Below are 27,677 nucleotides of genomic sequence, written 5' to 3'. Positions count from 1 at the left end.
ACCACACATTTTGAATATAAAAGCTGAAGAGTGCCTGTGGATCTAGGGCAGCTCTCTCATGTGAGTTTTGGGTTTGATTTAACTTCACTGGACACCTGTCCCTGACAATAGCTCAGACTCAACATATCAGTGCATCAAAATCAAAATTCATCATCTTCAACCAACTCCCTCACCCCCTACACTTCTTTCTCCTATATTGCCTGTAGTCATAACAGTTCACACCACCTACCCAATCTCCCAAGACAGAAACTTGGACAGTCTCCCTTATCACTCAGCCCTGAGTTAATTGCAGATAGTGTTGATTCACCTTTTTGCATAACTTTTGAATCTGACTCCTCTTTTCCTTGTACGTAATTACTGCTTGAGTTCTGGGCCCCACAGTTTCTCATTAACTTATCTCATCCCATCCCACTTTTACCTTTCCATTTCTCCTCGCACTGTTGCTGAATGATCCATGTTTCTTCCCTACTCACACACCTCCATGCCTCTAGTATGTGTAAGTCGGAGTTATCCAGGCACATATTTGCCCCTCTGTGGCATGCAGCATCCTAAAATTGGTACCAATTTCCTTTTTTTGCCCACCTGATTATGAGCTTTTGAAGGTAGGACTCACTCTTGTTTCTCTCTGGATCTCCTGTGCCTATAATAATACATCGGAGATATGCAACATTTTTTTGTTGAACTATGAGTAAATGAATTCAAATATTTTGTGTACATTTTTAAATCACATTAATACTTTGAATTTTCTACTTGAAATGATTTTCAACCCTGCATTACAGACATTTAGCAAATCTGGCCCTGCCCATTCCATTCTACTAGCACTCCTCTGTCTGGTGTCAACACCTCTACACATTAACAGAAGGCACCAGCTCTCCCACCTTTACAGAGAATCATGTCAAGTACAGGGTTCAAATAATTAGTGTGATGCTAAACTAGATAATAGTAGACAGTTATTGCTGCAATAATACCATGTTGCTCTTTGTCATCAGCAATACAAAGGCTGTAGAACCAAAAGGGCTGTCCACCTTCCTTTTTGTACACTATTTTATTAAATCTATTAAACTTATAATGTCCTGAGTTTGCAAACATATTAATAACTATATCTGTATTTTAATTATATGTTTTTCTAATAAGAATATTATCCAGGTTAAAATGTAAAAAGGGGCTAGAAAGTATATTTCTAAGAGCATTTTTGGGGGGGAAAAATTCTTGATTATGGGCCATAAAATTTCCATGATCCTGACATAAATTTGAACTATAAATTAGACCAATTACTTTTAGATTGGTTCCTTTTGGCAGAAATGTCAGGAGTAAAGTCAACTTGACTTTTTGACCATTGACCCAATAAAATGGCAAAGCTGCTGTGCTTTGAGTAATCTAGTTAGTCCAACAAAGTCTGGCATCTTAACAAGCTCAAACTAGTTACTCAAACCAGTCTTCAGTGTAACATTCAAATGATTACTCTGCACAGTCCCGGAGGTATTCATTACAGACAAAATTGCTCTTGTTGCCTTGCATACAAGCTGAGTTTTCAATGGGAAATGAAAGGATGCCTGGAAAAATAGGCCACCTAATTAAGTTAAACTACTCTAGCATTTGGCTTGACATCTTCATTACTCAAAATTAAAAAGATGCTTCACTTGAGCACACAAGTTACTATTGTTTATGTTGTTTTCCTCCTAAATTGGCTTCTTACATGGAAGTCTGTTTTTCAGAATTATATCTTGAAATAGCTCACATATTTCTTACAGTTTATAAAAATGTCTTAATAGCTGTATGGATACTGAAAACGGGCACCATACGAATATATATCTTAGGGCTTTTGATAGTCAAACACACATCCGTCTTTCTGCATATTTTCTTGATTATTTACATACTGGTGAGGGTGAACTTCAGATGATTCTTTACCCAAGTCTTTATTATTTATTATTTTTTTAGTTGGGTTTTGACTCTGTTAGCTATACATGATCATTTAACACGAGAAATATGAATTCTTCAAAAAAATTTAAGTAGACCATAAAATTTAAGCTGAAATTCATTTGTCCAGTAGAAGTGTTTTATATCAACCTCTTTAATGGAGCTATTTCAGGAACATTTTAAAACATAAACACATGTAGAGCGCACCATCTACTGATTGCCAGTTCCTACTCATTGACACTAATGAGGCTGCTGACAGGTTAAATGTTGTGTATCATATACATTTCCAAGCTGTGGGATTTGTGAACATACGACTCATTTTTTATTTCAGAAAATGAATGTTTGTTGCTGATATGCTCAAGAATTTTATTTTAATTGTCTAACAGTATGATTTTCAAGCATTGGGGAAATGAATTTCACTGATAAAAATTATGAAAATATCTGAATGGAATAGCACAGTGGTAAAAACAGATTCTCAAAGCATCAAGCTCCAGTTGGAGGACTATTTACTCAGCGGGAAGCTGTCAAGTGACCCCAGGACATTTAGACCCTGGGAAGAGGTGCGTGACTCTAGTACACAGCCTGGCCAGTTAGGCAGCTGCAGTTGATACGTTTTGAAGACAGCCCTTTGGCTTGTTTAGAATTATATTTGGAATTTTTTTTTTAATGTTAGCACATGAACAATTACGAAAACTTAAGTGATCCTTCCTGTTAAATTTTCCAATGTATAACATTCTAGATATTTTTCTGGCACTTATTATAATAAACCTGTCACTAAAGAATGTCTAAAAATAAATATAATATTTAACTTAAGATAGTAATATGTTGAACAATGTCATCTGTCTTCATTTCCAAGGCACTTACAGATTGTTCTAAACAAACCCTCAAATTTTAATATGCCAATATATCAACGAAACATGATTTTCCAAGGCACTTACAGATTGTTCTAAACAAACCCTCAAATTTTAATATGCCAATATATCAACGAAACACGATTTTGCCCATTTTCAGGGTAAGAACATTGAGGCTTGGAAAAGCTGAGGTATTTTCCACCCACCTGCATCTCTTCTGAGACACCCTTCTTATATCCACGTCTGCCAACCAAACACCTTAAAAAAGTGTCAAGTTTCCCTTTGCAGTTTCGGTTCCTCGGTTTGGGAGCAGATTTAGTGAGACTTCCCAGAAACACAAAAAAGGTTTCAATTTAATCTTCATCTATATCCGTACTCTTTTCCTTTCTCCTGTGTTTTTTTTCTGATCAATATTATTTCACAGTGTGGATATAAAAATGTATACCTATAACCCTAACGGTTTGAAAGTAAGTGGTGACTTGGAAAATGTTCTCTGTACATTCCTTGCTGTTTATAAGTTATGATGACTGATCCTTCCGCTAGCAAACAGGTGACTTCTGAGTCCTCGCATCAGAGTATTCAGATGGTATAGCTTGGCCTGAAACTAACAGGGGCTCCCGATGGTCACGAGCTGAGACCAATAATGAAGGCTTCCCTGGATGAAGGTAGCGCGGCTTTCAGCATTTCAGGAGAAGACGCTCCCTCAAGAAGAGCTAACCCACTGTGGGTTTATTTTCTGAACTCACAAAGCAAGCAAGTGGCCATAGAGCAGCGGTTCTCAACCTGTGAGTCGTGACCCCTTTGGTGGTCGAACGACCCTTTCACAGAGGTCGCCTAAGACCATCCTGCATATCAGATATTTACATTACGATTCATAACAGTAGCAATATTACAGTTATGAAGTAGCAATGAAAATAATTTTATGGTAGGGTCACAACATGAGGAACTGTATTTAAAGAGCCAGAAGGTTGACAACCACTGCCTTAGAGGAGTGGTGGTTGGGGCCAGGCAAGAAGATTGCTGTGGTGCAAGGCCAGCAGCCCTACACAGAAGTTGCCTTTAGGGACTGTCTGGACTCATCTGGACCATGAGCATCCAGCTGTTTATTTCTTATGCTCTGACTTCAATTAAACTTCCTGCTTGTCAACAAGATGATAAGTTTTAGTAGAAAGTTTCTGCTTGACTGGAAGTTTAGGTTAGCATCCCCTTTACCCACAGTGTAATGAATGAATTAGATCCCTAACAATAATAATAGCTGTCCGTTGGCAACTACCTGTGTCTGGCAAGGAACCAAGCAAAGGTTTTTTTCACGTAATCCTTACAATAATTCAGCAAGGATGAGAGAGGTGGAGTGATGGGCAAAACATTAAAATAAAAAAGTAACTATCAGAGCTAGGATTCTGGCCTGGGAAGGCCTAACACCCACGTTGCATTCCATCCTTGATCAGCCAGGCTTCATTTTATTTTATTTATTTATTTTAATATATTTTATTGATTTTTTACAGAGTGGGAGAGGGATAGAGTCAGAATCATGGATGAGAGAGAAACATCGATCAGCTGCCTCCTGCACACTCCCCACTGGGTATGTGCCCACAACTGAGGTACATGCCCTTGACCGGAATCGAACCCAAGACCCTTGAGTCCGCAGGCCGATGCTCTATCCACTGAGCCAAAGTGGTCAGGGCCAGGCGTCACTTTAATTTGGAATGTTGATGCCCTAACCTCAATTCTTGTGAGTATTGAGATAACTATAGTGTGTTAACTAACGTGTGTGCAGACGCTCTGAAAACATTAGGTTGAACCAAATGAAGTTGTAGATACATGACCATCTTTTACCTCCAAAAGCAGCAATTTAATTTCTGTTCAAACACCCATCATAGCTGTACAAGGTGAGGGGTTTATTTGCTCTCCCTGGCTTCTTTCATCCAGACCAGCGATTCCTTCCTTCTCTTCTTTTCCAGGCTTTGCCACCCCTGCTGCCCTGCTCCCTCTATATTCTCACTACTTTTCTTGTCCGGGTCCAGGGCTTTTCCCACCTGGGGCATTTTTCTCTTTCTCCTCCGGAAGGTTAACAAAGTACAGGAGGTCTTTTCATAGAAGGTGGCTCACTCTTCCTGTTCTTCTTCCCCAAGGATCCCACTTCCCGGTAACTCAAGGATGACAGATTTTATCTTCATCAAACAGGAAATTGTCTCCAGTTATTCAACACTTTCTCCTTCTGTGTCCCCATCTTCAGCTGCCCTTCACTCTCAGCTTTCTTTGTAGCAAAGATTTTAGGAAGTGAGATGATCCTCAAATATCCCCTTCAGTGGGTCCATGGTAAATGCTCCAGAGCAGGAATTGCATGAAGGTGATGAGCAGAAACGGGAGCCTTCCTCTTTCCTTTTCCCGGCCAGTTGTTCGCAGGAAGAGCCAAACCAAGAGACCAGACCCTCTGCTTACGACCCCTCCTCCACTAATCTGGCTCCTTTGTGAAGAGTGTGAGTTAGCCCTAACCGGTTTGGCTCAGTGGATAGAGCGTCAGCCTGCCGACTGAAGGGTCCCAGGTTCGATTCCGGTCAAGGGTATGCAGGAGACAGCTGATTGGTGTTTCTCTCTCATTGATGTTTCTAACTCTATCCCTCTCCCTGCCTCTCTGTAAAAAATCAATAAAATATGTTTTTAAAAAAAGAATATGAGTTAACAAGGCCAACATTTACTGACTTCCACACAACAGGCAAAAAAGAAAAGAATGGCCATAGCATGTATTTTTTAATTTACATATAAATTATGTCTATAGAAAAATAGGCTAACACGTTAAGTTCAACTCCCTGTTTTCTGCTGCATATGATTTAGCAAATAGAACCTGACCCCAAGCAAAAATCAATTTAATTCCGTTTTTTAAAATATATAATTTATTAAAGCTCAAAAGCAGTTAAGTATTTTAAAATAGTATATTAAAATCCAATGGCCCTGGCTGGTGTGGCTCAGTTGGTTGGAGCATCCTCCCATGCACTAAAGGATCTTGGTTCAATTCCCAGTCAGGGCACAAACCCAGGTTGCAGGTTCCATCCCCAGTTGGGGGTTCCTGAGAGGAAACCAATCGATGTTTCTCTATCACATTGATATTTCTCTCTCTTTCTCCACCCCTTCTCTCTCTAAAAATCAATAAACATATCCTGGGGTGATGATTTTTTAAATTCATTTTATTTAATTATTAAATGTAAAAAACAAATTTATAATGCTGTTATGGGTTTCCCCTCTGCCCAACTAGTTCTCAAAATACAAGCAAATCATTTAATCTCTTTGAGCCTCAGTTTGCTCATCTGTAAAGTGGGAGCATTGTCTCTGAGGTCTTTTCTTGAGTGAATATTGTGTGATTCCATTTAAACATAAATATAGTACTCTAGAACATTATCTTAAGGGAAAAAATGCATAAGGTTATTTATCACAGCGTGCTTCTTACAGGAAAAAATAAAAAAACACCCTAAAATTTGGTAATAGGAAACTGATAGAATAAATTATAGAACATGCACACAATGATATAACTTGCAGCTAATTAGACAATAATGTAGATTATATTAATTGACATGAAAATTATTCATGATTCATTTTAAGTGATCAGATTAAATTGTATGACGGTGTAATAGTAATGTAGCTAACATTTACAGATTCTTTTATGAGCCAGTATATTACTCAGATTATTTGTATTATCTTATTTAATCCTGATATACCCTTAATGAATTGAAAAATATTTATCATCCATATTTTACAGTTTTGGGAACTGAGGCTTAGAGGAATTAAGTCACTACTTATATGAAGAAACGAACTGAGATTTGCATGTAGCATTTCTAGCTCCATGTTTCATTTCTGACTTTTACTTTTAAAAATAAAACAAAATAGCAAAATATGAATGGAAAAAAATCTTGAAAGATACACATGTTTTAATAGTGTGAGTTTCCCCCCCAGAATAGTTGGATTAAGAGTGGTTTGGGTTTTTTTCCATGTATATTTTCTTCATTTTTTTTCTGGCTAACATGGATTATTTATAAAATGAAGCAAGAAAAGGATAAAGCTAAATCTCAGAATATTTGAACTGAATGTGAGAATCAAAAACATTTGGAAAACTAAAAAAGCTGTAGACTGCATTTATAAAATTGTATGCCAAACACTTAAATGTAAATGTCTTAATTATCCCCTTCAAACACTGCGTATGGAATGATGACCTATTACTGGAAGAACATACTTGGACCCCCATTAGGGTTTCAGAAGTAACGCCTGTTCTTCTGTCTGCTCTCCCTAATCATCCGTGCATGGGTTGTGGGTTGTGGGGGGGTAGGGGGGAGAGTACGTTATTTGTTTCCCAGAAGCTTCTTTTGTTTATTTGTTTGGGTTTTTTTAAATGTGTGTGGGGTTTTTTTTGGGGGGGGGGAGGGGGTGTTTTTTTTAGCCAGAGAACAGGTCCTTATCACAACTGCACACAACACTTGGTTTTAAAATATCCCCTAAAACTACAGCTTGGAGACTCATGTATACCCCAAATAATACTGTGAGGAAACACATCTCTTCCCCATTTCAGTGTCATGAATGAGTAGTGGCAGGAGCAAGGTCTATATGTAAATGTTAAGGACTTTTCTGGAAGTCCCTAAATAGGTGGCCCTGGCATGGGTCATGATTCATAGGAGTATGAACTGTGCTGCCCACCTGCCCCTGCCCTGAGGGTACTTGGCTTCCTGCCTGGATACCCCTGATCCTCAAAGCTTCAGCCCATTAATCCCACCTCAAGGGTCCAAGTTCACCCAGTCCTAGCCCAATGTGAGCCATCTCTGGGGTGGCATCAAGTTAACACTGTGTTCTGATCCCATTCAAACTTTATTCCCTGGTTTTGAAAAACCATGTATATATATAAAAGCCAAGCGACCAGACCACTGGTCGCTATGACACGCACTGCAGCGGCCAACCGGCCCGATTGGGGCCCCGATCGCCCCCCTACCAACCACCTGCGGCCCCTCCCTATGGCCAGCCCCGATCAGCCCCCTCCACCCTGATCAGGGGCAGGGCCAACTGACCTCCTGCGGCCGCCACCCCCTCCTCTGCCCCCGCAGCCATCCAGGCCCCAATCAGCGCCCCCACCTTGATCAAGGATGGGGCCGGGCCTCTAGTAATCCAATAAAAAATGAGACCCAGTAAAGGCTTGCCTTGCGTCCAGTACCCCACAGTTTGTGTGTGTGTCTTTCTTTCCTTTTTTTAAAAGTTTTTGATTGGTGAAGCCAATCTTGCCCTTGACATTTTCTTGAAGATTAACGACCTCACCTTGCTGTTGAACCTCCTTGCCTCATTGTCTGGAGTCCTTCATTTGTCAGTTGTGTGGTCCTCCCTTGATCACTTAGTGCATCTCGGCAGAAGTGTCTGATCTTCAGGCCCTGCTATCAGGGTAAATCTGCTTACAACAATCCTTTCATCATCCCAGCTTCCCATCATTCCTCTTTTATTTACACTCTGATATTACTAAGCCTGACACTTGGAACCTGCTCTTTATTGGGAACCGAAATACTTATATCTCTTCTAATTCACTTCCTTTGTAACAAACTGCATCTTATAATTGTTTGGGTCTCAAGTCACACTTTGCAGTTGCCTTATACATAGTGGGTGCACAGCAAATGCTTCTGTGCAAAACGAGGCACCCATTCCCTTTTACTCAACACAGTTTACAAACATTGATGAGCACAAATAAAATAAATGTACTTTCTACCCCAAAAATTGCATTTTGATAACTGTTGCTTGAAAAATTAGTACATTGTGTGTTTTTAAATGAAGATGATTTATTGCTATTGTCCAACACGTGAAGAGAGACAAAAAAATTGTTTGCAGGATCATTGGTTTGAGCACATCAATGGCACTGTTGAGCAATTCTTGCTGAGTGTTAAAATGATTTATGTAACAGACTGAAGCTTTCCACAGTAATACATTATAGTCTCAAGCGATCAACCCTTGTTCATGCAGAGACAAAAGAATCTGAAAACTACCTGCTTCTAAAAGTCTCCTCAAAAGAAAAAGGAGGTGCTGTTTAAACTCTTTTGAGAGAAATCACCATTACATGCAATATCTTAACTTCTGAAAACATACAGAGGAAGTTTATTATTTATCTAATGAATGCCTTAGTTTACTTTGCTTTCTATTCAGTTCTTTGAATCATGCTACAAGAATTTTCAATAATAGAAGATGAAACATGTTTAAACATTGGCACTTTTCTATCCTGGACTTTCAGGAATTATGTTGCAGATTAAAAATTAAGGCATTTTGTATAGGTTTGATGGCAGTGCTATTTATTTATCTTTCAAATAAAGAGCTATATGAGAAACATATTTTACAATGTTATAACCATAGCCATATTTTAGTGTATGCATGATTGCATGAAGCCATCACATAACTTAAAGATATGTACAAGATGATATTTTTAAATTCTTCTGAGTTATGGGACTTCTTGTCACCAAAGATTGAGTGCTCTATATAATGATTGCAATATGTGGACAGCGACCCACAAATGCAAGGTTTCTCTGGTGGAGAAGCTAGATTTTAAAAAGAGAAGAAAAGGCAAAGGGCAGAAGAAATTACCCATTATTTGTTCCTGGTCAGCATATATTAACACACTCTTTAGACAGTATGAAAACAAGAGTTTTCTGTAGTCCCAAGAAACATCAGCCTAATTAACATCCCACTTCCAGATGTAATAATGTAGAATAAGAATAAAAAATAAGAACAGGCTGTAGCCAAAGGAAATGTGGATTGCAGAAAGAGAAAATAATGTAAACAGGATACTCAGGTCATGGAATACATAAAGCAATACGATTAAAAAGGCATGTGAGTGTGTAATTAAACAGACAGAATGAAATCTTCCAGAAACCAGGTGAGAAATTTGCTTTCCTTTTTCACCGAAGGGGGCTGGGGCAGGCTGGACATGGGGCAGGACAATGACTTCAGCCTAATGACTGGAGAAGCTTCCAAACAGATCAAATCAAAACACACCGGAAGGACCCTCTGTTACTTTCTTAACCCCATCTCTGGATTCTCGCCTGATAAATGATCCCTCTGATTAGCAGCTTGACTTCCTTGCCAGGAATCTCCCAGGGAAGGTAGCCACTCTACAGACACAAGACAGCAAGAAAGGATAGCTTTTGTTGCAAACTTAGACACTGAAATTCTGGTTCACAAATGCATTAGCCTTTTGCCTGGGAGGAGAGGAGTGGAACTGTCAGGAGCTGCTCAGCCCAAGTTGCTGATCTGCCAGCAGAATTCTCTGCAAAGGCAGAGTTGTGGCACATTGGACATGAGGTCATTGCCATCCTTCGCCTGTTCGCCATTTCCCACTATCTTCTTATCCTCTCATTTCAAAACAATAATTTAATCTCTTTAAAATAAAGGAGAAATTTTACCCTAGCTGTTTATGGGGAGCAATTCGGTGAATATGTATGTACACCTTGCTTCAATAGGAGAGGTCTTATCAATAGCAAGTGTACTGAAATTCCTTTATAATGCTGTCTGAATTCTCTCCAATGCTGTCCATAGTTGTCTTTCTTGAATATGACCCATCTCTGGCATACATAAACCCATTTAACAATAACTGGAGCTATGCTAAAGCTGCCATTTGTAAGAACTTTCTTTGTGGCAGACATATATTATTGGGCTCTTTAACTATCTTATGTTTTTGTTTTCAATGCTCATAAGAACCCCATAGAGCAGATTTTGAAACTTTCGCTCACAAGGAGTGAGAACTTGCCTAAGAATTCATGCAAATAAATGCTTCAAACAACCATGCTGCAGTCCCTTTCTATTGGATTCCAGAGCCTCAATTCTTTCTGCTCTGTGGCCATTCTTATCAGTCATAAGGGAATCGTTATGAGGCCCCTCAATCAGACCAAAATCCATCTCCTTCTCATCAAGAAAAATGTCGCACTTTATAAGCTCAATATGTGAATTCCAATGGTAAGCATTTAAGAAAATTACTTGAAATAGTCATTGAATCCATCTTTACAACTAGAAAAATACTATCTTTAGGAAGATTATGCTATATTTTGAAATTACTACTTTAATGCTTTCAGTAGTCCTCTTGTGGCCTTGAAAAGTTCATATATATTCCAGAATTAGCCAAATATTGTGATCGTACAGCCCATTCCAACCCATGTTCCATGACCCTTGCCTCCTGCTCTCTGGACACACAGGGGTGCATAGTGTATGATATATCCCAGCACCAGCAATATGATGAGACTCTCCTGTGTCTAGGACCAGTGAGTAGCTTAAGATCAGGGAGAATCTGGTTATGTAGCAATAATATAATTTTAAGTTTTTTAATCATTTGGATCCTGCAGACTGGCTATATTTTTGAGCAAATCACTTTGCATGTTTATTTGCAATTTACCTTTCTTTAACATGGTGAAGATCCAAGATAACATTAAAAGTATTAGCTTGAATTTCATACCATCATTCCTAAATATTTTCTCTCCATTTGTGTAGATGGTCAACATTGACTTTTATCAATCCTTGGGGAGAAGGGAAGCTGTATGGCTCAGACTGCTGGTAAAAGTCTGATCTCTAGACTGGGTAGGGTAAGAGGGTGATAAGAAAGATGATACCATCTTGAAGGTCCACACCTGTTCTCCAGCATTCAGCATAGATCCTTAGAGGGTATGGATTGACTCACTGGGGGTCCCTAACTCAGCTTAAAAACGGAATAACAACAAAAACCTTGTTCTGTGTCTCATGGGGTAGGCAAGGGTATTGGGTAGGATAATTGATCTTTGGTCCCAAGAGAGTTGGAAACGAAAGAACCTTTCAACTCCTGACCTCACTGAGACTTCCAGGAGAAACATGAGCCCAAGTCGGAAAAAAACCCCGAATCAGTAGACAAGCGCAGAAGGCCCACTGTGTTACCTTCTCTGACTACTCAGCCTCGGGTCTCATCACCAATGTTCCTGTTTCTATGACCAGAGTACCCTCCCAGGCCCTCTATGTCCACTTGTGTAATTAGGCCCTTGGCCAGCCATGGGCCATGAGATCTGATATGGAACCAAGGCTTCCACCAAGTCCTTAGCTGACTTTCTACCTGCATGGGGATTAGGTTCCAACAACTTCTGAGAGCCAAGAGGACCCAGACCCTCTGGGACCTCTGTCACTATAGAATGGTGGGTACAAGCCATTTTAAGGGGACAGACCAATGGCCAGAGAAGGGCACCAAACTTCTCTGCCCCATCCGTCTTCCGGCTGCTCAAGCCTTTACATCTCTCACAGGATATTTTTTGCTTCCTGACATGCTGAGAGATGAACGTTACATACCATGTCGTCAACTGACCAGTGCAAAGTCTCGGGAATACAAGATGTGTATTCAAGCCCATGGAATAACACTGGAATATTCACACACTTTGTGCCTTTAAAGAGTCGTTTTAGCATTCCTTCACTCATGTATGCATTCATTTAGTGACTCATTTGTTAATTCATTCAACAAACACTGAACGCTGATTCTAACCAGGCAGCTTCACAGAAAATAAGGGGAAATATTGAATCATATCCTATTTAATACATTCCTCCCAAAACTGCAAATTGTCTCTAATATATAACTTACTGTTAAGTCAAACATTTCTATTAAGTTTTTAAAAATCAAAATAAAGATGGCATGCCATAGAAATCATTGTTGAGGAATTAGAGCAATTAGCCTGTCACTGAAGATTTTATAGATTATGTGACATTTTGACATTTATACAACTGCCATGATACTTTTATATGGCATCAGTTACACTGTAATACTAGTAGGCTTATGGAATACCATGACTTTGAACGTAAAGAACAGAAACTATTAGGTAACCTTATGTTGTTAAAATTCTTGATCCACATAACTGCCTATTACTGGTTAAGTTGTGGAATCTGTGGTCTTGGTGTATAAATGCATGGATTAAATAACATTAATGTGTGATTACATGAAGGCAAACCATATAGCTTAGTTAAATTGCAGTATAATTGTTATCACTGAATGTAAAGTGATACCAATTAAACCTTCCTTTAGAACACCACAAATTAAGATGTAACTACTGGAAAAATTCTAGAATGCAATCTTATGGTATACCATGGGTAGAATATCCATGGATTTTTCAGAGGTTTAATGACATTTATAAAACATCTTTCTCCTTTATTGCTGGCATTAATTGTGCCTTATCCAGAAAAGTTTCAGAGATACCAATTAACTTTTTAAAATATATGTATCAATGCGTTCAGTCTTTAAAATATTGACAAAAAGACAATTTATAATTTCTTGTGCTCAAATAGAGTAAATATTTTAGTGGGGTGGCATTGGGGTGGAATTTGAGATAAGAAAAGATCTGATATTAATGTTAATACCAATTCTTAAATTATGAAATTTTGTTCATCAGAAACAGTTGAGTATTGGCAACTTTATATCATTCTACATAATAAAATATTAGCAATTAAAATACTTACGTAAATATTACAGCATAAAAATGCCTTCCTACTTCATACATTCATCCCTCATATGTACTGGGCTGAATATTTATCAGCCTAGTGCAAGGTATTTAATTTCTGAGTCTCAATTTTCTCTTCAGGAAGTCAGGGTAATAATAGCTACACAAAGGATTATTGTAAGGATTAAATGAAGACATCATCAATGACTCAATACAGTGTTTTATATTAAATCAAAATTAATAAACATGTTTCCTCTGTCCTCCACGCCCCCCCCCAATTTCACATCTTTTATGCTTCTTATATGAATATTTATACCAGAAATGATGGTTTAGATCTATAAGCCACAAGGTCTAAAATAGATGACATAGTGAGAATTTAATCAAACTTATAATTTTGACACAGAGCACTAATATGTTTTTCAGATGAGAGAGATATGCTGTAAAGAGGAAACTTTGGTTTAGTAATGATTGAACTTTTAGAGCTGGTGATTTTGTTTGTGTTTTTAGCAGAACTTTGGCGATTTCAGAGAAATGATCTGCAGATGAATCAAACCTTCCCTTCATGTACCCCCAGCCTGTAACCTACATGTGCCTCTGTGTGCCCAGGTCTCCATTCCAGATGTTCCAAGTAGCTCTTCATTTCATCATGTCTTCTGACAGCACCTAAGCAAATATATCAAAAGTTGTACAACATTTAGCAAGTGCAACTTGAAGATTTTCTTTCTGTTAGACAAATAGACGCCATCTGGAAAAAATAACCCCAGGCTCTTGGACACAGGAGCATGAAGCGTATTGGCTGAACACCCAATGAATACCTTACACTACTTTCTTTGGCTCCTACCCTCTGCCTGCTCATTTCAAATCTTGCACACTTCAGCAGGCGCTGTGCTGTGAGACAAACGAGTCCTTGTTACCCAGGCGCTCAAACACTGTGAAGACTCGCTTAATTTGAAAGACAGGCTTTGCAAAAATTTATCTGGACCAAAATTGTTTCCTTTCATACCAGGATACCTGCTCAATATCACTGTGTCTTGATGTTAATTGATAGCAATATTTTATTATTCAGTTCTTTCTCAGATTTTCAGTATTTGCCATGTTCCATTTTTAGGCAGGGGTTTCTTCATGTCATCTTTCCTTCCTTTTTTTTCTCCCTCCCTTCCTCTTTTATCTAAAGTTACTTTCTATGTGAAAAAGTCCTACCTATGTTGTTATTTATTTCACTGATTGACTTTTATTTCTAAATTAGTATTATAAGAAATTTGTGTTAATTTTGCCTTTCAGAATTGGCTGGACTGAATTTAAGTGACTGCAATATTATTTATGAAAACTAAACATTAACTTTTATAAATTAAATAAATTGAATAGTCAGAAATAAAAAGAACTAACTTTATGTTTACTTTAATGATATAATTCTTGTGATAAAAAGTTTTTAGTGAAATTTTTTTCATATCTCAAACTTTCTATGCAACCACACTTATGCCACAATCCTTAAGTTGTTTCCTTACTAATTACTTGCCTTTTGCCAGTTGTGAGCATGTAGCTTTTCAAAACCCAAAAGCAAATTGCCCCAGAACTTCTGGAATTCATTTTATTACATCTCGTGATCTGAGCAGTAGGGAGTCTTATGAAACATGTTGGATCAAACATTAACTTTATAAATTGCCTTCCTTCCCCACAATTCTTATGAAAAAGGTATTAAGCGAGATTAAAACTCTGGAAACATTTAATGGGACTTTGGAAATCTGTTTGTGTTCAGTTTCTTGAAAAATAAAACTGTCTAATGGAAGCACTCCTTGTATGAGAAGTGGATGTGCCTTTGAGGCAATTTTCTTCCGTGCATAATAGTGAAACTGCAGCAGGATCATCTGAGTGTTTGAAATGTCCATAATGCTGCCAGGAATAATATCTGAAGGGGGGGTGTGAGTTTGTTCATAATGAGAAAAAGGAAGTAATGATTGATTGGCAGTAATATCACTCTGTGTCTTTGCAGTCCTATCCTGGTCCGAGCCTGGAAAGTGAGGACTTCAACATCCCACCGATCACTCCTCCTTCCCTCCCCGACCACTCGCTGGTGCACCTGAATGAAGTTGAAACTGGTTACCACTCTCTGTGTCACCCAATGAACCATAATGGCCTGCTACCATTTCATCCACAAAACATGGACCTACCTGAAATCACCGTGTCCAACATGCTGGGACAGGACGGAGCACTGCTTACCAACTCCATTTCCGTGGTAAGAACCTGTTTACCCATTTGTGTGTGTGTGTGGGGCGGGGGGACATGGTGGGGGCAAGGTGGAATTTAATGCGAGAAGCTCTGCACTGTAATAACGCGGCATTCTGAAACTAGAAATAGGTTTAAAGCTACAGACGATGTTCTCCAGAAGTCCTGTAAATCCTGAAGCACTTTTCCATTTTAGATTTAAGTCTAGGCAAAATCAATTCATGACATGTTTGATTATGCATATTTATAACACAAAGTACTAAATACTCTTTGGCACTGACTGTTCTCTTATAAAGTCTAACCATCTTACTGGCTTTCAGATAAAAAGTTATCTTAAAAGGTGCTACCTCTCATCCAGTGCGGGATTCCTCCCCACGAGCAGGACTTCCCGTCTGAACAGGAACTGCTATTAAACTTCCTTTCTACCCTATTTTCCACGCTCAAATTCCACAAATTTATATAATAAGGAAGCAACAAAAGTATTTTTATTTTGGAGGTATAATTCTTACAATCAAAATGTATCCCCATCGATGTGTTTCAGTGTATTGGACCTGTTGGATCTTCTAATGTTCTATGTTCCTCAAATTTAGTGGGAATGGGTATCATCAAGCAAACTAGCACAGATTAAATTCCCAAAGTCCAGGGAACTGTATTTTTGATGAACATCCCTAACTTTATCATATAATCCTTCCTTCTGGTTTTTATGGCATAGAAAACTTAATTTCTCTGTCTATATCACAAGTGCTGAAACATCTTTTCAGTGGCATATGGCTAAGGGCAGAGCTTTTTACCACATCATAAAACTCTCTCCAGGGTTAACAATGACTTTGAGTTAGCGTTCTTTCGTTTCCGTTCTTCAATCACTTACCAGTCGAACTAACTCTATTGTATTTTTGCAAATCGCTGAACAATGCTGTCATATTCACAATGAACACATTTATTAAGTTCTTCATATTATGTTGTTTCTGATTTTAAAAAAAATGTTTCATATGATCAGCTTACCTAAGTCATTTGGAGATATATCAACTTGAATGATTTCACAAGAAGGTTTTCCTGTGTGTGAAGTAGAGTTGAAAGAAACCCCACAGAGGTGTTTTTAGGGAATGGAGCCCAGAGTCTAATGCCATAATAGTGTAAGATTTCTAAGAACGGGCAGGTAGCTGGTTGGCCAAGAGGGGAGAACCCATCCGCAGTACTAGCAGTGGTGGGAAACTCAGCTCTATTGTCCCAGGGTTTCATGTTATATTTGCCTGTCTAGATTTACCTTGAGACTATTAACTATGACTTAATAAAGTAGAGAATGAATTTTTAACAATCATACTAAATGTTAAGTCTGAATAATGTACTTCAAAGCAGTCACCTTGAACAATCACAGGCTGTTCTTTGGGGCTAAGTCTTCAGACCCAGTTCATGAGTCAGTAGGCACCCAGATCATGCCTTTATAGGAACCCCCATTCACTGAAGAGAGGAAGAGTGCATACAGTGTATAAAATATCAGTTTTGTCCGCTGTGCTCCTTCCTCATAGTGCTAATGAAGTTGGCCGTAGGAGGGATAATGAGATATTCAAACATATAGTTTAAGTGCCCAAACTTTTCCTTTCTATAACTTACCTACTTAGCATTCCTCGGACCTTCTCCATACACCATTTACGCTTTAAGAGATGCCTGCACAGCTTTAGTAAATATGCATCTGGGATTGCCCCAGATTTGCCATCCTTGGCAATCAATCCATTCTCAAATGGTGCTCAGGCCTGGACCTAGTCACACCTGTGAAACACACCTCTTTCCAGACCCTTCCCCCACTGTGCTTTCCTCTTAACCTCTCAGGAGCTTCAGCTCATCCAATATTTCTTTATGCTGTCCCCACCCAACTGAATGCTCAAAACCGAGCTTAGGTATTTCCCTGTAGGCATGGTATTTCCCTTGGAACATTTAACACAAGGAAGAGGAGCCCTTATTGGCCTACACCAGTGGTTCTCAACCTTCCTAATGCCGCGACCCTTTAATACAGTTCCTCATGTTGTGGTGACCCCCAATTTCATTGTTACAAATTGAACATAATTAAAGCATAGTGATTAATCACAAAAACAATATGTAATTTATATGTGTTTTCCAATGGTCTTAAGCGACCCCTGTGAAAGGGTCGTTCTACCCCCAAAGGGGTCGCGACCCACAGGTTGAGAACCGCTGGCCTACACTAAGGGGATGAAGCTCTAACCTGCTGTTCCAATTCTTGGCCAGGAGAACCTAACAAGGGTTGTGAGCTTTCCCAATACCTCTCAAACCACATTGTGAGGTGGGCATTAACTTTGCCTACTCACAGAATTGATCCTAGCACTTTATACTGTAAGTGCAAAGCTACTCCAACAAATAATCCAGGTCTTGGTGAGAGTTCAGCCAGGCTTCAGCACTGTCCAGTAGAGCTTTCTGTGCTAATGGCTTTTCTATTACCCATACTGTCCAATAACAGTAGCCATTGGCTACTGAGTGTTCTAAATGTGGCTAGTGTGTGTGAATGAAAGGCTAATTTTTATTTTATTATATTTTAATTATTTTTAAAGTAGCCACATGTACCCTATATAACTACTATATTGAACAGCATACGTCTAGTTAATAATGTTGATTCTAACATTAAATTTTCATTAAACCCAATTTTTTTAAGCCAGAGTGGTCTTGGAGAAAGATTTGGAGTTTAAACCTATTGTAAAAACCCTGTTTCAAGGCTTTGATCTCTGGCTGGATTCCAGGAGCCCGAGTTTGATACACTATAAAGTTGCAATAGAATTCTAGTAAAGTTGGAAGGGTCAACTTGATTAGAGTCTACTCATTCCTTTGAGAAACAAGGAGCCTCTTCCCTTCCTATTTTGAGCCATCATGTATCCAGAAGGCCATTCATCAGTGTACATTTTAAGTCTTACCAAGGTCTGAATGTTTGAAAGGGCTGTAGGGATTGATAAGCCATTGTCACTGTTCTTAGGAGCTTATAAACTACAGAAAAAAATATACATGAACAGGTAGGAAACAATTAGAGTGAGACATAAAGTAATTAGAGAGAGACCAAGCAAAGTGCTCAATTCACTTTTATTGGACATGAACCCCATAGGGGTGTCTAGTTGGAAGAGATTACAGCAGTGGTTCTCAACCTTCCTAATGCCGCGACCCTTTAATACAGTTCCTCATGTTGTGGTGACCCCCAATTTCATTGTTACAAATTGAACATAATTAAAGCATAGTGATTAATCACAAAAACAATATGTAATTATATATGTGTTTTCCGATGGTCTTAGGCGACCCCGGTGAAAGGGTCGTTCGACCGACCCCCAAAGGGGTCGCGACCCACAAGTTGAGAACCGCTGGATTACAGTAATCTGGTTTGGGAGTTTACAAAACTTAGTGGAAAAGGTAGGACTGTAGTCAGGGTTTAAAAGATGGTTTTGATTTGGACAAGTAAAGAGATGAGAAAATGCATATTGGGAAGCAGGTTAGATATTTTAAGTTGAGAGATTTGACCAAAGATTTCAAAAACCAATCAGAGGTCTGTGGGCTTGATATGATGGATTCTAAAAACTCACTGGCTGTTTTCAGTCAGGGCGGTGTTGTTGGAAAACAGTTTTGGCACCTCCCTGGATGGATAGCAGTGGTAAGAAACTGCAGGTGTGGAAAGTCTGAGGAGCCTGTTGTCATAGCCAGGCCGGAGGTGTTGAGGAGGTGCACAGAGTGGTGACAGTGTGAAAAGAAAGATGGGCTGCTAAGCTGTTTTCACGTCATTCCCAACTCTACATGGATCTAAAGATGAACAACCTTTCATATCATCGTATTTTACATTTAAAAGGCACTGAGGGATTATTTTCTTTGAAAAGAAATTTAGGACTATAAAATGTTTTCTTCACACTTCTCTGTAACATCTGGCCAAAACTCTCTCTGTAGCAATTTGTTCATTGCTAATGTGATCACAGAATTTAACAACCAACTATTGATCAGTTTGCCAATTGTTGAAATATATGAATAGTGCACAATTTAGGTCAGTGCTCATAGAGACAAGGAAATAATGGCTACAGAAATCAGGATGCAAATGCTGGCCACCTAGAAATTACAGTGCTTTTCCTGAGTTCCTCTCCCAAGGCCACCTACAACATGGGAACAACAAGGAAAGCTAACACTTGCAGATCCTATGTAATGAACTTACTGCAAGTTTTAAAATCCAGCGAATATAAACCACCTTGAGCGGAGATACAGATATTCATAGATATTCATATATATGAGCAACTCTTTCTAATGTTATTTTCTAAAAGCTATTCAGTGTTATTAAAGCTGAACTATTTGCTGTTAGTATGGTGCTTGCATCTTTGTGTTAGTATTTTCACATAGTTGGGTCAAATATTGTAGTTCTTACTTAGATATTCTATATATTTTAGAGGTTATTATAATGTTTATAACATAGATGCATCATTATATGTTCTATATGTTATTACTTTTATAAAGTAATTATATATAATATAATCTTTTCTGTGATTATATTTTAAAGATAAATTATTATATATAATGTTTTCTTCTGAGATTTTATTTTAAAGATAAATTTTCTTGCCCTTGCCCCCAGTGGCAGTATAAGTGATTTGATTTCACTTAGTTTAAGCATTTTCTACAAATGTTTAATATATTAGACATACAAATGTATTTCGTATGAGAAATCAATATCTGAATGAGTATTATTACCCCAGTTTCACAAATGGAAAATGGAGGATCACAGTGATTAAGTGACTTACTCAGTGGCTCCGCCAGCAAATACCCCAGCTCCCTTGTCTGAAACAAGGATAATAATAATCCTTACTGCATGGGGGCAAATGAGTCAGAATTACTTAGACTAGTTGTTGCACATAGGAAATATTATATAAGTTTGTTAAATAAAATATGAAAGGCAAGCTTGTATGACTCGTTTAAAGAAGTTAAAATGCATGAGAGGGAAGATTTTCCAAAAGAGTTATTTATACTTTAATCCTCAATCTTCTTCAGACCTATCCAAAAAAAAAAAAAAAAAAAAAAAAAAAAAGACAGCAGTGAGCCTGCTATTAACCAAAGAAGCCTCTCTACTTTACTGAGTGCCCTTACATATCATTATAATTAAAATTGACACCTCTGGGTCAGACTGCCTCAGTTCAGATCCTGGCACTGTCACTTGCCAGCTGTATGACATTCGGCAATTCATATAACGTTCCTGTGCCTCAGTTTCCTAGTCTATAAAATTGATATAATAAGAAATTTAATCCCACAATGTTATGAGCATTAAATTAGTTCATGTCTGTAAAATAGTGCCTGACTTGCACTTGGTGCTAGATACAGCCTGTGAGAATTTCTTTCTGATAAAGGTCACCAGGGTAGAATATCTAGATTGCCTTCTAAAATTTACCATAAACAGGTACAGAGGGCACAGTTCCCTCCTTCCCGCTTCCTTTCTGTATGTTCTTGCCTGTGCCATTTCATGTGTTGGTAGTCAGTCAGGAGTCTGCAAGAAGTTAGATTTCTGGCACTTTAAAAAGATTCCATTTTCTTAAAGCCCCTATTTTCCAAGCTCGGGCTATAAACCAGGGTAGAATTTCTATTAGTATATACTGTCGAATAAGTGCCAATTAGTTCTGACTCCCAGGTCCAACTCAAACAGCCATTCATGATCCAATATGTAAAAGTTCCATTTTCTCAAAATTCCCCTGTGGGTAATTGACAGTGGATAACTGATCAAGGAGTGGAGTACTGTTAGACGGTTAGACGAGCACTCGAATGAGAGTCCAGAGAACCAGGCTCTGCCTTGGATAAGCTTGTTAGCCATGGGCCATGCATGGCACCCTGTCCATAGCAGCAGGGCTGGGATAGATGAGGGGCTCCAAGCTGAGCTCCTTGGAGCCAGGGGAAGCCAGGAATCAGCCAGGGTCGGAGGGCGTTGCTCTTATTCATCTCACTTGTTCACATTTCTTGTAAAAGTTCCCTTGAACAAAGGATTCAACCTCCCCCCGCCCCCCAGCCGCCACCCAAGAAAATGGAAAACCACAAGAGTAGCTGATCGCTGAGATCCTTCACAGGGCTAGCATTTTCCTGTGTTTCATTCTCTATCGACCACACAATTGTGATGCAGGGTCGCGACTCACCCAACTTGTCACTTTAGTTCCTTAGTAATTTTTCCTACTATCACTTTGGCTCCTCAGTGGTTTACCTGTCCCCCAAAGCCTATTCTGTTATTAAGATATTTGAATCTATTGAATAGAACCTTTCTTTTGGGAGGAAAATGTTACTCTGCCATTAAGAAGAAGTGACGTTGCTTTGTGAGAAAGAACAGTGTTTTCCTGTTGTTAGGAAGAAACTGCAGGGCTATTTGGGGAGAAAGGTAGGATAAGAACATGTCCACGTTAACGATTCGTGGTTTCAGGAAAAAAATCCTTTGGTTCCTACAAACCGAAATCGAGAGCCTCTCCTTTTCCTCTCCCCTCTGGTCCATTCACTGCTGGGTTAATCATGGATTGGTGGACGGCAAAATGCAACCTTGTATAAAGTCACCCAAGCCTCGCTGCCCGGCGTATATGTGGCGATGGCTTGTTCTTTGTGCAGTCAACAGAAGCTCTTTCATACAAAGCAAAACCGTGCAAAGTTTTAGAATGGCCTCACAGAAAGGATTCATTTAGAACCTGGGCTTTTTGCAGAGTGTGGTTCCTAATGACACATTATAGGAAATTTACAACGAGAAAAGGCAACAAAGGAGATTTCAATTTCTTTCAATGCTTCGAATTTCCAGTTCTGGAGTTTAAAATGGAAAAAAAAAAAAAAGAAAAAGAAAAGATGTTAAAAGCAATAAAATTGGGGGGTTTATTTCCCCAATGCCTTATTTTCCCAGGCAACAAAAGCAAGCATAATATATATATTCAGATTTATTGTCATTTTTTTGCATTCAGTCATGGCACACTTTGCATTCAAAGGCCACTGTTCCACTGTTTTGACAACCATCACTTCAGTAGGTAGCGGGCGGGATGAACAACACTGAAGCAGGAGTGTTCTCCGGGTCCAGGGGGAGTGCTCTCCGGGTCCAGGGGGAGTGCTCTTACATCAAGGAAGTCAGAGGTATGAGAGCAGCATGAATTTCTAATCTGTTGCCATTATGGGAAGGACCACTGGCATATTGAATAATGTAGCTTTCAAAGCCAAGCAGAAAATGTGATTACAGACAATTTGATTGCTATTTTTAAAATAAATATTTTCAAAATCTTGAGATACTTTATTTCATGTAATGCATAAAATATGGAACCGTGGACTGGACCTAAAATATCTTTCAGGACATGGAAGAGCTGATGACGTCAGCCCCATTTAGATATGAAATAATAGAGGCATTAGTTTAAAATGGATCGGATGTCACTATGGTGTGTTTCTTTTTAAAAAAAAAATAGGGGGAAAGCAATAAAAAGAAATGATTTTGCCCACTTTGACAGAAAAAGAAATGAACAATAATTATTTAGCATTATGCCACAATTCATCAAATGTTTAGCAATTACAGCCTGTTTTTTTTCACAATTTATCTTTTTTTTTTTTTTTTAACATTACAGCACCTGAGAGCAATGTACTAAACCACTTTAGGACTGTGAAAAAATTGGCTGTTTTTTTTTGTTCTTATTTTTGACTCTATTTAATAAAAGTGTGTGGTTTGGGTTGGGTTTTTTTAATGTCAAATTCCTAATAAGGCCAAAAATAAGTGTTGTTTGTGGTTAGTTGTTAAGTTCTACTTAAGCCCTTTCTTTGCTCAAAACAGATTACTTTGAATGTGGTATTGATAAGTAGTTCAATGGACTCAGTATGTTAATGATTTGGGGACTATCTTTTAGTGCTGTAATAAAATATTTCTCCCAACCACAACTCTCCTTAATAGTGTTCAGGAAAGGAGCCAATTTAAAAATAACGCTTTTCCTTTCTTATGCCAAGTAAAAAACTCAAGATTCACTTTGTATATGGGGCTCGTTGTACTTTTTCTTTAATCCTGGAGTTCTTTATGGATTTGTGCCTCGCCCATGCATGCAAGAAGTTAAAAATCTATAAAACTAGTTACATAATATACTGTAAGCAAACTCGGGGAGTTACTCAACCCAGTCTCTTCATTCTAGGCAGGAGTAAACTTAAACCATTTAAGATATGTGGTTTTCTATGGAAGAGCCAAGATTCCACAACTTTCCTTGGTAGCCTGTTTGTGTTTAATTAACCTTGTAACATTAAGCTAAATTGCGCTAAGAGATTTAGATTTCTTCCAGGAAGTTCCTTATTAAAGTTCAACTAAAATCTCTCACTGCAATTTCAGTCTCCTATGTCTGCTTCAGACATCTGAATGCTCGGGAATGGTTGATTCAAGAATTTGACATTTACTAAGTCAATCCCACAGTTGTGTTTTAACTGGCCCAAATAACCCCAATTCTTTGAACCTTTCCTCAAAGGTCATACTTTTCAACTTTTCAATCAAATTAACTTTTTCTTTTTTTTAATTTGTGATTGTAAGGAGTGCCGACCACAGAGAGAGGCAGAGCTTGAGATTCCTGATTAATTTCTGAATTTTTCAAGTAATTCTCCGCCCCCCACATGGACCCTTGTTGATAGGCTCTTTAATAGCATCATCGATTACTGACGTATTTAGTTTTTTGACCCGTTGCTCACTCCCAGGGTGTGTTTCTTGCTGTATCGGTATCTAGCCAGCAATTCTCCATCTTGTTTCCATGTAATTCATTTCACATCCTAAAGGCAAACATCTGGAAAGGCCATTATGGTGTTATTCCTCAAGTCCTCTTTTTTCTGCTTGGGTATCCATTATTTAAATAGTCCTTAGCAAATAAAGAGAGGGAGGAAAAATACAGTTATATCCTCCTGATTGTCCTTGGGTAAACAGATTCTAAGTGGGCCCATAAGACAGACTCCCGGGCCAGGCAATGAGATTTCAGTCACTTGCTGGAACCTCCAAAATGTTAATGAAATCTTTCCTGAAGTGTTGAGGGGGCAGTTTGAGAAAAGCAGCACAGAACCTGCATGAAAAGAGTTGGGAGGGGGAAGGATAAGCAGCAAGTAAAAACAGAAGCCCGTTCAGCAGAGAAACCATGCACCTGAGGGCTCCATCTGCTGTGTGCTTCCGGCCCGCGGCCCTCTCCCTCCCCCTTTACCAACTCTGTGCTCTTTGCTTATTTCTCCTCCTCATTCAGGTCCAACTCATGTGCCAAACGCACCCCAATACCCTCAATAATAATCAGAACACTTCATGTGTCAAGTCTTGACTATACATCAGGTCCTGAGCTGAGCACCTCCCGTGTGTCACTCTCCTTGCTCTCTCTGTCCTTCTCTGCTTTTCAGCATCAACACTCAGGACATGCCCTCCCTGTGGGAAGGAAAGTGTCTTGCTCCTTGCCCTGCCTGGTAAGCTCTTTACAGAAAAGTGAGCCTAGACACCCTGAGAGCCTACTTGGTTTCATTGTCGAGGCTTTCTTGTGGAAATTATTGAGATTAATATTATATAAGCATGGCGCATAGTAGGAGCTCATTAACTGTTTATGATCAAATAGATGAACTCATTTGTCCCCCATGAAACCCATATATTGTCCCCAGACAGTACAGGATCATTATTGCTTTCTGTGCTGACACTTCTAAGCAATTGTGTAGTTTTCTAAATTGATACAAGTATTCCAGTTTTTTAAAAATACATTATGTCATGTGCCATGGGGTCTAAATGCATTTAGCCTGCTATAATAATTCCAATGTAAATAAATGAATTGAGCCCTAAACTTACATCTAATCTCATAGCCTTAATACTTAATCAACTTACTACTAATTATTTCCTAACCCATACCACGCTTGAGCTAATGTATATGACAATTAATTATAATGCATAGTTGATCTTTTTTAGATGAATACTTATATTTTCTGAATAGAGCTTTTTTTATGGAGTAAAATTACAAGACTTCTAAAGAAACATCTTGGGGCAGGAGGAGCAATGTGGATAATTAATGCCTATTATACACTGGCCCATATGACCAGTGTTTATTTCTTGTGTTATTGCAAAATGATTCAGTATTTGACTTGCTGTTTGGTTGGTTTGGGCAAATAGATTATTAACATTAAAATGTTGTATTATAAACCCATTTAGTCATGGAGTCATAGGAGAATTAGTCTAAAGTGCTTTTCAGGAGAACAATGAACCAGACTCATTTCAAGACACCACTTCCTTCATTATTCATTAACTATTCTTATCTAGTGCATACGGGAACATTTTAGAGTAGATCTGGGTGGTGGTTGTTTTGTTTTCTGTTTGTTTTGTTTTTTTTCCATTTTATTTTTTTCCAGTTTAAAAGCTCTGAGTTCCCTTATGTGGACAAGCATTACCTACAAGAACACAATGTTTGTCTTTTTACATTAGCCTTTCATAATGCTTTTCTCTGCCATTGGAGAAAAGGCATGGAGTGCTGAGGGTTTTCGACCATGTGGCCGTTAAAATAGTAGTTTCACCTTTCCTCTTTGAGGTCTCTGAAAATATCACAAATGCCATAATGATCCAGAGAAAAGATCCTTTGTCCTTCACCAAATAAATATATTTAGCATTTTGATAAATATATAATAACAAAACTGATAGTTGAACTTCTCAGAATTTAATGGCATATACAAATTCCCTAGGGAAATCTAAGTACTACTTGACAGGAGGATCTAACTCTTTGTAATTCAGGATAGCAATTCCATTTTTCATAGGCAAGACACCATCTCAATATTTGCTACATTTTCTAAGCATTGTTAAGAGTATTATATTCTTTCACATTTAAGGAGGATTTTTCCCAGTCAAAATGTTGATTGTTCCTAATAAAAGTTATTTAACCCCCCAAATATTTTTACACTATTGAAGTTTTTATGTTTTTTATATGTGTTGCATATTTAATCACATTCTCTGCTAACTAGCAGACATAAACAATGGTTTACCAAGTTGCAATAAGACCATATTCCATACATTATGAAACTTAAAAATGCTCTGAATGAAAAATAAGTTCCTCTTCAATTCTTGAGATGGTAGATTTATAAAGGATATATTATTACAACTATCAAAAGACAAAATTATTAGCATTTAAAGTAATTGTGTTCTATTGTGCAGTATACATATCTTATAATTCTTGAAGAATTAACAGGAAAAGGAGGATAGTCAGGCTTGACCATATAACTATTCTTCACGTTGAATAAAAGTATGCTATTCTCATCTGTATTCATGTATCCCTCTGTCTCTTTTTCTACATGAACATATGTAATCACACATCTGTATGTTGATTGTGTCTGAGAGTATCAGTAGCCAATAAGCGCCACTCCTCCACTGGGCAGATGCAAATTGGGACTTTTGGTTAACAGCTTCTGTGTTACCTAGGGTACTTTTTGTTTCTGCAGTTGTTTTTGCTTTCCCCAAAGCAGCCTCATTAGAGCAGCACGTGGGGCTAGGCCTTGTTTCCTGGCAAACAGGAGACACTGTGTTCTCTGAAGCTGCCCTTTGCTGCACATTTCACCCCACTCATCATGCGTTTTTGGATGTCTTCATTGTGCCTCGGATCTGCTCAGTGTTACATATATTGTATGTTAGAATCCAGGAGCCGACAGTTCACTTGGGAAGACGAGGATTACTACAAATATGAAACATGTGGAAATGTGAGACCATGTAAGATCAAGTTCTCAAGTTGGGTACCCCCCTTCAGTTGACCAGGGAGTGTGGTAGTCACCTGCAGAAACTGACCAGTGGTGTTGGGGTCTTGAGCAGCAATGCGAGTGGTGGGCTCCCAGCTGGTTCTGGGGTAAGGCAGCCTGGACTTGGACCCTGCCTAGACCCTCACTCCTCACTGGCTACATGACACTGTGGGCAAGTGACTTCACCTCTCTGTGCCTCACTCTCTCACCTCTCATCTCTCACCTCCCTTGTTGGTGATAAGGATTAAATGAGTCTACACACCTGAAGCCCTCAAGCAAAACCAGACAGTGTGCTTCATGTCATCTCTTTTATTATCCAATGAAGCCCCACAGCTGCTCGGCTGGGTTTTCCTTACATTGCCTGTCATTCCTCTTCTAGTTATTAATGCCCATGCTCCATGGGAGGTTCTAAGAACGACCACGCTGGCATTTATTGAACACCTACTCTCGCCAGGTCCCAGGCACATACAGGTTCCTCCATAATCACATCAGGAGAGGTGGCGTTGTCCTTATCTTGCCCAGGAGGGAC

The 27,677-nt window shown here is 38.7% G+C and overlaps 1 protein-coding gene across 1 annotated transcript in view; it reads left to right on the top strand.

Annotated features, from left to right (window-relative positions):
- TOX (thymocyte selection associated high mobility group box) overlaps positions 1-27,677 on the top strand; it is a 300,436-nt gene that overhangs the window by 153,788 nt on the left and 118,971 nt on the right. Inside the window, exon 3 of the mRNA XM_081111627.1 lies at positions 15,204-15,446. Within this exon, the coding sequence (XP_080967753.1) occupies positions 15,204-15,446 (243 nt within the window). The remainder of the gene's footprint in view (positions 1-15,203; positions 15,447-27,677) is intronic.

This window comes from Myotis nattereri, assembly GCF_964212035.1.
Source record: "Myotis nattereri genome assembly, chromosome: 17".
In the NCBI taxonomy this organism is placed as follows: domain Eukaryota; kingdom Metazoa; phylum Chordata; class Mammalia; order Chiroptera; family Vespertilionidae; genus Myotis; species Myotis nattereri.
This window is presented reverse-complemented; position numbering and strand designations above follow the sequence as displayed.